The sequence below is a fragment of the Rhineura floridana genome, chromosome 2, assembly GCF_030035675.1.
Source record: "Rhineura floridana isolate rRhiFlo1 chromosome 2, rRhiFlo1.hap2, whole genome shotgun sequence".
NCBI classification, from domain to species: Eukaryota; Metazoa; Chordata; class Lepidosauria; order Squamata; family Rhineuridae; genus Rhineura; species Rhineura floridana.
In genome coordinates, this window is record NC_084481.1 from 96,535,121 (window position 1) to 96,546,466 (window position 11,346).

The 11,346-nt window shown below is 40.5% G+C and overlaps 2 protein-coding genes across 3 annotated transcripts; one reads left to right on the plus strand and one right to left on the minus strand.

Moving 5' to 3' along the window:
* Positions 1-820: 820 nt before the first annotated feature.
* LOC133376790 (olfactory receptor 5AR1-like) lies at positions 821-4,026 on the plus strand. Of its 2 annotated transcripts, XM_061609574.1 has the most exons (2): positions 821-834; positions 3,096-4,026. In XM_061609574.1, exons 1-2 carry the CDS (start codon positions 821-823, stop codon positions 4,024-4,026), a joined length of 945 nt encoding a protein of 314 aa, XP_061465558.1. The 2 variants fall into 2 exon arrangements, with proteins under 2 accessions (XP_061465558.1, XP_061465557.1); XM_061609573.1 differs by lacking the exon at positions 821-834 and having other exon boundaries at positions 3,088-4,026.
* A 4,943-nt stretch (positions 4,027-8,969) lies between these two features.
* LOC133377939 (olfactory receptor 5J3-like) lies at positions 8,970-9,896 on the minus strand. The gene has a single exon (XM_061612733.1). The coding sequence runs from the start codon at positions 9,894-9,896 to the stop codon at positions 8,970-8,972; it is 927 nt and encodes a 308-aa protein (XP_061468717.1).
* Positions 9,897-11,346: the final 1,450 nt, after the last annotated feature.

Consider the following 11,346-nt stretch of genomic DNA (forward strand, 5'->3'; position numbering starts at 1 on the left):
TTCTTTGAATGTAGAGCAGTTTTCTAAATTCTAAAATAAATAAATAAGCCAAAGAATAAGTAGTAAAAATGAACTGGTGCAGTAGATCTGACAACAACATGCTACTTGTAGCCATCTAGAAATCACCAGTAGGCCTACAGGGAATTTTACAATCATAACTACATCTTACTGAAAAAGGGGCCTTGGGTTTTATGTCCCTAGTTGCCAATGAATAAGATATAAACACCCCTTGCTAGTTCATACAATAATACTCTTGTATTCAGGAATGAAATATCTCTTCTTTTCACTGGTAAGTTTCACCAGCTTGACTAATAAAACTGAAACAGATATTGTCATTGCTGCTGTTGCTGCTGCTCCTACTATTACCACCACCACCACTACTACTACTACTAATGTTATATATCCTGATTATATTTGTCCTCTCTCTGTTTGTATGTGTTGTGTCTGTGTAAGACATATCACAAGCAGATGGACCAGCTCTTTAAAGGAACTTCATTTTGTCATTTACAATAAAATGATACAAAATCTGGGGAAGAAGAGGCAAAATAAAGAACCTGTGTCCAATTCTATTTTTAAAAAATAATGTGCAGTATTATTCTCAGGAGTAAATCTCACTGAATTCAGTATTTGCTTCCTAGTAACTGGGCATAAGACCATAGCCTTGTTTTATTCAGGAATAGCAAGCTGGGGTGGAAGTGGTATAGATCAAAGGTGATCCACAGCAGTTATGGAGATATGAGTTTCTATGAAGCCGCAGTGTGAGTATGTTACCATATAAAACATATATGAGATGGTTGCACACTGGACTATTCAAAGTCTTATGTCTCATCTTATGTTTCTTTCAGATACTTTAATGAGAAATTAATAGGCTTCAATCGAGGATTTCTGGTTATGATGCATACTATCAGAATTGATTATATCACAATGATTCTAATTAGATTAATCCAGTATAGTACTGGGAATCTCTGCATCCTCTTTTGCTCTCTATAGTCCTCTACAAAGATATTTATCTTTACTTGGATCTCATGCCTATGTCTTTTGTTTATCACTTCTGTTGCATCCGTGACCTTGAGTTTTGCTGCAGCCTGGCCTGAGACCACAGCTTTGAGGCTGCATTCCCAGCCCTTGGCAGCATATGTGAAAACATATTCCTTGATGAGCTTATTGGTATCCACTGTGTGTTTTGACTAATTGAAGGCCTTTTCCCAGCTTTTTGTACTCAACGTAGGCAGAGTGAGAAAACCTGCAAATTGAGCTTACTGGCCTAAACAGAGCTTCTTAGACTCCTGCACTATGCAAGAGGACTGAGAAAGCAATAAACAAACCCAGGAGCAGGGAGAAGAGGGGTGTGAGAGAGTAGTATGGGACAGGGGAATGGAGAATGCCACACTAAATCTCCTCAATTCAGGGCTGTGGAGTCGGTACGCCAAACCTTCGACTCCGACTCCGACTCCTCTATTTTTCTAATGTCCGACTCCGACTTCACCCAAAATTGCTTCCAACTTCACAGCCCTGGAAAGTGCTGTAAATGTCTTTTTAAATTGGAAGCTCTCATAGGAGCATTTTTATCGCTGCCTGAATATGCCTGAATATGCGCTGATCTTGGCATCACAGCATTTGTCTTCATCTGGGTCCTGTGACACACAAAATGTTTTCCATCTTGAATTATGGTGAAATGCTCAACTACAGCTGACTTCATGGGAAGCTTCTTTGACATTTTGAATTTATATTTTTAAAAATTTGTCAATCAAAATTTATTTTGAAGCCGGAGTCAGAGTCGGTACATTTCTACCGACTCCGACTCCACCCAAAATTGCTTCCCACTCCGACTCCGACTCCATGACTCTGACTCCGACTCCATAGCCCTGCCTCGATTACATCGAGATTTCTTCTGATCATTTTCCAGTACACTAGCTGGCCACCTAAGCTGTAACTCAGGCCTAATTTCTGATTTTCCCAATAAGTGCAGCTCAGCATGTGGTCTTTTTGAGGTTTCTGGACAAAAGAATCAACCGAGCTACCAGTAAAAAAATCTAATTGCTTTTTACAATCAGTTTCCAATTGCTTACGTAGTCCTTTATATAGCAGCCAGTAAAAAGTTTTCCCTTGATTGTTCAACAGGAGGGAAAATGTGAAGGTCAGGAGGGACTCTCAAGTAGGAGTTAACAAACACATCCTATTAGTTTTCTCTCTGCTCTTCCATAACCTTGTAGTATAGACAAGTTTGTTTTTTTGGGTGGAATCTAAAACTGAGATACCTAATGCAGCATCAAAGCCAAGCTCAGGACCTCACTCTAATTACCAAAGTAGTTCAGTTCATGAAAAAGCAGAACACAGGGACATACCACAGGTGAAAGAGGACTGTAGCCATAGGCCAAGTCAAGCTTTTGAGTCTGGTATTCCTGGGGATCTTTCTCTCATTGAGACAATGCAACAGATTAAACGTCATGCATGTAAGTTAACACATTGTCTGGATGGAGAAGGAGTGAGAGGGAAGGTCACTGCCTTTCCCTTACCCTGGCCTGGCCCTCATGTCCTCTCCAACAGTAAAGGTGGGAATGGCTGGTGCTCTGCACCTCCCCCCCCAAATGCCCCACCTAGAAATGTGGCTGCCTCACCTAATGAGGGAGGCTGGCAATAGGGCTGTTAAAACCCCATCCCAATGATATGTACTCAGAAAGACTTGTTGCAGCTAATTGACATTGCTGGAACTAAGTCTGGTGACTGAGGCTCTAGTGCAGGGTGGCAAACAGTTTTTGACCCAAAGGCTGCAGTCACCTTTGGCCAATCATCCATGGGGTGCATGCCAGTGGCGGTAGTGGCCAAAAGTAGGTGTGGACCCCTCTCACATGTGCACTCGCATGTGCCAGACATATTGGGCATAGAGGACACACAAAACCCCTCCTCAACTTATCTGTGCACAGAGGAGGGGGATATACATGTGGGAGGTGGTCATCAAAAGAAAGCTCTGAGATTATTCGGACATGAGAGAGAGAACATAAATTTAGCTAGAGGAAATGTAATGTTTGGTGCTCATTTATTTACAAATGCTACTCCTTTCTTGCAGTGGGCAACAAAAGAACATAAATGGAAAGAAAAAATCATACCAGTGTGACAGAATTCATTTTTGTGGGATTCATGGATCACCCTGAGCTACAGATCCCCCTCTTTGTCTTGTTCCTTGGTATTTACATTGTCACCCTGGTGGGGAATCTTGGGGTGATTATTTTAATCCAGATTGATGCCCGACTTCAGACTCCCATGTATTTCTTTCTCTCTAACCTGTCTCTTGTAGATGCTGGTTATTCATCAGTCATTGCTCCTAGGATGCTCATGACATTTGTATCTGACAACAGAGCCATTCCCTTCATTGACTGTGCTGTGCAATTTTATTTTTTCTGTATCTTTGTGACAAATGAATGTTGCCTTTTGGGTGTGATGGCTTATGACCGCTTTGTAGCTATTTGTAATCCATTGCTTTATCACACTGCAATGTCCAAGAAGCTTTGTGTCTTGCTTGTCATTGTATCCTATATAACTGGTTTTGTGAATTCCACTACACAGACCATTTTCATATTTAGTTTGTCTTTCTGTGGCTCCAATGTAATTAACCATTTCTTCTGTGATATCTCTCCAATTCTGAAACTGTCCTGTTCTGACATCCACAACACAGACATTGTTCACTTTACTTTGTCCTCAATAGTTGTCATGAGTACTATCTTGATTGTCCTGGTGTCCTATGTTTACATCATCACCACTATCTTAAAGATCCGATCTGCTGAGGGGAGGCGCAAAGCCTTCTCTACCTGTGCTTCCCATCTGACAGCTGTCACCATGTTCTATGGGACTCTGATCTTTATGTATTTGCGGCCTACCTCAGGTTACACAATGGACCAAGACAAAACCATCTCAGTGTTCTACACACTTGTGATCCCTATGCTGAACCCCTTGATTTATAGTTTAAGGAACAAGGAAGTGAAGGAAGCTGTTAAAAGGGCTATTGGCAGAAAGTTCTTTGCTCACTGAATAATTAAACTGCATTTGAGGCAAAGCTGATTTGGTGAGACAACTCGCTGTGCATTCTGATTTCCGTCTGAAACATTATTAAAATCTCTTTGGTTGTTTTGATTTTGTCGCTTCTTATGCTTGTTTTATATTGTTGTAGCTCATCCTTCACTAGATCCATCAGATATAGGGAACTGGATCCAGCTGGTGGGCTGGATCCTTGCCTCCCCCACTTGCATGTGCCAAATTTGGCTGGTGGGAGGGGCCACCCATCAATCATCTAAAATCACAATGCCATCAGGTGATCCATTTCCCCTTGCCTACAAGGTTTGAAATCAAACTTCATGAACAAAGAGATAAGGTTTTGCAAATGTCATTAAACAGCTGATTCTTGGTGCTTGGAAAGGTTCAGGGCTTTTGAGAAGCAAACAATTAGCTAGTAAATCCTGTCTCACTGATCTTTTCGAGTTCTTTGAGCATGTCAGCCAACATGTGGCTAAGTGTGATCCAGCGGACATGATACACTTGGACTTTAATTTTTTTTATATAAAGACCCTCACCAAGGACTCCTGTGAAGGGACGTAAGAAGGCAGAAATTTCCATTCTGAACTGTATTTCACCATTTTGTCACAATCAGCACTGTTTCCATTCTGCTGCAGTTTGGTTTCCACCACATACTATGTAATTTGTCTCACTGTCTGCTATTTTAGATAACTTTCATAACTTATTAACTTTGGTAACTATTTACGTAACTTAGGTAACTTACTTTAATTTCAATGTACAGGAAACATGACACAATGTAAAAAATCACTTTCATTAATTATGTATCATTTGTGAATTTAACCCTCTCCAACATCAATGATGTGAACAAATATTTGCTTGACTTATTTCTATTCCTGACCACAGACGAACATGTGAACTGCAGCAATTTCTGCTTCCTTTTCCATGTTTTTTGGAATTCTCCAACATCCATGCTCCTGAGTAAACTTAGCAGTCATGGGAGAAAAGGACAAGTCCTTTTATGGATTAGTAACTGATTAAGGAGAGCCAGTGTGATGTAGTGGTTAAGGTGTTGGACTTTGACTTGGGAGACCAGGGTTCAAATCCCCACATAGCCATGAAGCGCACTGGGTGACCTTGGGCCAGTCACTGCCTCTCAGCCTCAGAGGAAGGCAATGGTAAATCACCTTTCAATACCACTGTGGAAGAAAAAACTTCCTAGTCAATTTTATTGTGTTCCAGAGGACAGAGTTTATTGAGAAATACATACACCAATAGTGCTGTTGGGAGAGAAGTTCCGTAGGACTAACTCTGAAGAAAATCAGGCAATGCACAGCTTTATAAAGTGATTACATGTCATGCATACATTAATAATCAAAAGACACCTTTACCAAAACAAATAACCATGCCCTCCCACCTTGGGTGGTCACTTAGCATGTTTCGGCCTTGCTTATCCATGTGTCAAAGAGGAAAGCACCTACGCTTTTCAGAGATGCATTCTAAAATTCTAAACAGTTCCAAACCATTTCAGGCTTCATAACATCCTTCTGTGACATTCTACTGTTGTTAAAGCCTAACTACAAACTTTCCTAATTCTTACTTCATATGTACTTTTACTCTTAGGCAGATCATAGTTACTCAAAATATTGCTTCTAATACATTGTATTTCATAAGCAAGCATTTTATATCTAAGGCCTGCAGTGGCTTAGATAGCTAACATGCTAAGACAAGCAGCAATCTCTTTAATGAGGGTCTGAAAAGGGACGGAGGTCAGAAATCCTTCCTCACCGCTTACCATGAAAACCCTATTCACAGGGTTGCCATAAGCTGGGATCAACTTGAAGGCTGTCCATTTCATTTTTCAACTGCTTAAAGAACAGGAAAGCAGAAAATAGAAATAAGTAGGCAGATCTACAATAGAGGGTTATAAGAAATGGGAGCTCACAGGGATATGTATTGGGACTGATGCTTTTAAATCAGTTCACAGCAGTGGTCATGGCATGGTCAAGGTGGAGTGTTGTCAACCAGCTGACTTCCAAACAGCAAACATAAGTGATCTTGAGTTAGGAGTAAGCTGAGAGATGGGTAAATTTGCCATTGCTGAGGATACCCAATTATTCAGGGTGGTAAAAAAAAGAAGAAGCATTTGTGAGGAGGTCCACAAGTGTAGTTCTTGTGTAGCCAGACATATATACAAAAAACTCCATGTAGATTGGTGTATTTACCTATAATCATTTTTCTTCTGAGTCAAAGAGACTTAGAACAATATATCCGAAGGTAAAGATGCTCTGAGGAAATATGAGGAAGTTACTCAAAATAAACTAAAAATAATGCTGAATAAAAATTTTAAACAGATTTCTGTTCTGGATATTAAAGACAAATTATCTAACCTTTAGCCTTCAAAAAGAAAGATGGCTGTGCTTAGCTCTGCTAACATCTTACCTACTAACTTGGAGGCCATTCTCTCTAATCCCAGGCATATCAGGGGCTGGTTGTGATTATTCTTAGGTCTTTATGTTTAAATGTCCCACAGCTAAGTCAGCACTGAAAAAAAGGAGAAGATACAACCATGCTGATTCAATGTTGTAATGCACACATTTAGGTTAGACAGTGCTGGAAGACAGGTGCAAGCCCCTTCCCTCCACCATGCAAGTGAATACCAGTGTGAACCACACTCTTTGCACAAATGGCTGATCATGCAGAGGGACAATTCCCATGATCCCCCCTTTTTCCAGGGAGGAAATCTGGATTCCTGACTGGCTAGAGGAGCCTTACAAATATACAGGTGGATGGAGTGGGTCCCCTTTCTCATTAACTCTGAATGTGTGACTGCTGTGTGAGAGGAGAATTTCATGACTGAGAGTACTGGCAATAACTTGATCATTGACTGGAGGGAGAGAAGAGGGGCCAGCTGAGTAAGCAGCAGCACCCACAGAAGCATCAATTCAGGTCTTGACATTAAACCTGATTCAAGCAACCAGGAGCCATTAAAATCCAAGACCCCTGGACCTGAGCTGCCCCTCCCCCAAACCAGGACCCCCAGGACTATATAGCCCCAGAGATGGAGCCCACTGATGAACCAGCATCCTTTCCCCCAAAAGCCTCACATGGCAAACTTGCTGGTGCAGCATGACGCAGATTGTGTGCTCAGCAAGAGATGATGTAGAGGTAGCAGAGTGCTATGTTCCAAGCCAGAAGGACTGCCTGTTTATGGATCACAATTCTCCAGCAAGACGGCATGGTCTGGGAAAGGTAGTCAGTCCCAGGATGTAATGAAGAGTCAGTTTGCCCGTAGCACATGCCAGAACAATTTTTCTCTTTTCTGGAGTCTGTCTAGAATTCTGAAGGACCTGACTCTCTGACCACTCTTGCTTTCAGCTATTGCTTCTTGACCATGTACAGCCACGCTCAGAGCCTATCAGTCCTTCTGCTTTAGCTATCTGTTCCAGGCCACAGCTGACCTATTTCATCTAGACTTTACCATAGGTTCATCCTTACCAGTGCTGGACAGATATGCATACTGGATGTGTTCTTGCCACTGCTCATATTCATTGAACGCATTCGGAGACCATACAGTCATCCCTAGCTCATACATCCCTAGTTCATACAGACCATACATCCCTAGTTCATACAGGGGTGTGTAGTGACCACAACATTGTATCTTAGCATTTTGAAGCAGTCCAATCTGTTTCAGCTCTGTATTTTTATGATTTGATTCATTATTTGGGTCAGAATCTGATTTCTCAAATCCAAAACTCTGTTTTGTCTCCATTGCCTGAATTTAAAATGGCTATACCTTTCTCTTTTCACATAAGTGGATAACATTTGCAGGCAAAGGAACCCATCCAGAGTCGAGTAAGCCAACCAAATTTCAGGCAGATCCATCCAGGAATGTTCTTTTTTAAAAAAAGAAAAGAAAAGAAAAAGTCTTTATTTTCTTCCATATTAAAGGCATGCTTATCCAATCTGAGGGGATAAATCTGCCAAACTGGAGATATGAGGGAGGTGCCCCGGGTAAGAAACTTCCCAATGTTCAGGCATATAGGTCCAGGGGCTATCATGCTAGGTGATTTTACCTTTGTTTGTTTTTTTAAGGGAAAAACTATTTTTTCTTGCTGCCCCCCCATCTTTCTGGAAGGACCCTCCATGAAGAAGAGAGAGGGGAGGCAGAGAGGCTTTGATTTTTAATTGTTTGTTAGGAAAAACAAAAACTGGTGAAAGAACAGTCTAATGGTCTAACTCCACTGCTTTCACTCTGCTCTCATAGCCAAAACTCAGAGAAGAGGATGAACATGTTCTGTTTATTTCTCCCCCGAACCATTGTGACAGGAATGCACTGTATTTATTAATAAATATTTTAGGTTGTCTATTGTAAACCTCAAAGAGTTTGTCATTTACTTATCAAATAAATGGAATACAAATTTGTTAAATAAAGATAAATAAAAAATACAATATTAGGCAGGTTTCTTCTGTGAATATTTTCAAATGATACTTAAAAACCGCTTTACCTTTGATGCTGGATAGCTAGTTTAAATAATATGGGATCATTTTATTGAGATTTTTCAAATTTGATTTATTGTATTTTATTGTTAAATTTTATGTGAACTGCCTTAGGAAGAGTTTTATTTTTGAAAGGAGATATAGAAATTATATAAATAAACTGCAAGATGGAATTTTCCACACCATCTGATTTTTAATTTTCTTTAATTTGTGCACCAAATTTGAACATCAGACAAACTAAACCAATGCCTCCCCTCCCTATTTGAACTCTTATTAAAAAAAACCTCTGAACCAGGGATGGGAACCTGTGGCCCTCCAAATGTTGTTGGACTCCAACTTCTGTCAGCCGCAATCAACTTGGCCAATGGTCTGGATGATGTGAGAAATAATCCAGTGACATCTGGAGGACCACAGGTTCCCCACCCCCATAATCTAAATCATGCTGGGAAATAAGATCCAAATTATTAATTTTGACAATTGATCACTTGTTTCAAGGCATCCTTTACCTCTTTGTTTCTCAGGCTGTAGATTAATGGGTTCAGCATTGGGACCACCAAAGTGTAGAACACAGCTGAGATCTTCTCTTTCTCCTGAGAATACATGGAACTGGGTTGCAAGTGACTTAAGCTTACTGGTCCATAGAACAAGGCCACAGCTGTCAGATGGGAGGCACAGGTGGAGAAGACTTTGATTTTGCCCTCAAAAGAGTCCATCTTAATGACAGAGCAGAGGATGCACAGGTAGGAGATGACAACCATCAGGAGCGTAGAAAGAGCAATTCCCCCAGAGAAAGTGACTAACAAAAGTTCATTAATATGGATATCCGAGCATGCAACTTTCAACATAGCTGGTGTATCACAAAAAAAGTGGTTGACTATACTAGGGGCACAGAATGACAGTCTCAGCAAGCCAGATGTGTGTGCGATAGAATTCAATAGCCCCCCAAAGTATGACCCTGCTACTAAGTAAATACAGACACTTTTGGTCATGATAGCAGTATAGAGTAGGGGATTACATATGGCCACATAACGGTCATATGCCATTGCAGCTAAAAGGAAGCTTTCAGTACTCACAAACACTACAAAGAAGCAATGCTGAGTGATGCAACCTGCATAAGAAATGTTTTTAGACTGTGCTAAATTCATCAACACCCTTGGGGCAAAGACTGAAGAATAGCAGAGATCAACCACAGACAGATTGCTAAGGAAGAAGTACATAGGGGTGTGAAGCCGGGGACTAATCTTGATCAGTACAATCATCCCCACATTCCCAGCAAATGTCAGAACATAGATCAGCAGGAATATCACAAAGAGAGAGACTTGAAGCTCCAGCTGATCTGCTAGTCCAAGAAGGATGAATTCGGTTGCCATAGTGTAATTGTTTACAGCCATTTAGTTGTGATGACATGGTAGTGCACCTGGTGAACAACATGAAAAGGTGAGGGTCATTATATTGATTGCATCTGATTGGCACCACTGGATTTTAGGGTGGTCAAAAGAGGCATTCTGCATGTTAAATACAGAGCTTGGAAAAGTTACTTTTTTGAACTACAACTCCCATCAGCCCAATCCAGTGGCCATACTGGCTGGGGCTGATGGGAGTTGTAGTTCAAAAAGTAACTTTTCCAAGCTCTGGTTAAATAATATAAGTAGAGTGCAAGCTAATTTGTATCCAAGAGGAGGAATTGAGGTTATAGAATGTTCAAGTCTGATTGACAGTTCCTGAGCGTTCCAGTTATGTGTTAGGCATTTTTACCTGAATATTTCTGAAGACTGAGAAATACCCTCAGTCTGCCTGGCATGTGAAGAATTCTTCAGGTGAGGATTGCTGCTGTCTCTGGAGAATTGGGGGCATCTCTCCATGTCCAATAGTTTCTCGGGTGGGGAAATGAAGACCAACTGAAAGCTTTTTGACAGCAACTGCTTTTAACATTGTTACAAACTCAAACCAATATATGCATTATATTCCCTGTATCCTTTGAGGATTATACGACCTCGTTGGAGATGATTGTGAAAAGACTAACCTTCTCAACTCCTTTGTGATTATATATCCTTCATTGGATATCTTGTTTGGATTGCCTTTTCTTCTTTATTATTAGATTTTATTTATTAATCAATCACTTCCTATGATGCATCTCAAAATCATTTCACATTACAATAAAAACATATATAAAAACAATCACACATAAAACCATTTCAAATCCAATATAGATACCAACCTGCTATAAAGACTCAGGGAGATATATGTTGTTATATCTTAATTTTAATGTGAATGTGAATTAATTACATAACATTATTCCAACATAAGTGAGTAACAATTTTTGTTTTCATCTAAAACAGGGCTGGAAAACCAGTGGCCAGATATTGCTGGATTACTAAAACTCCCATCATCCCTGACCACTGCCATGCTGGCTCTGACTGATGGGAGTTGGAAGTCCAACAAAATCTGGAAGGGTACAGGTTCTCCAGTCCTAATTTCCAACTGTGGACTTAAACCACATTTTACTTCCCATGTTAAAGATAACACACTTTGCTGTTATATGCATCAGACACAGCATGTGGGCTTCTCTTGGAGCATACGCAGGGTGGTGAGGGAAACCAAAGGCTACAGATGATTTGCTTATCTTCTCATCCTTAAGGGAAACTGAAGTCCCTTTGCAGAAACAGAATAGCAAGGTAAGATGTCAGTGCTCTGAGTCTTGAAATCAATATGAACCTGTCATCTAGGCTTTCCCAGAGGGATCATATTCTGGAAGGCCAATGCTTTCAGAAAAGAGGTTTATTGTTCTAAATCACCCACAAATGGAGTTTGTCTCCTCTGAAACTGGGTACATTACTTTTT

Bases quoted from the DNA above. Each gene is read 5' to 3' on its own strand.
- LOC133377939 (XM_061612733.1), bottom strand. From the start codon at position 9,896: ATGGCTGTAAACAATTACACTATGGCAACCGAATTCATCCTTCTTGGA.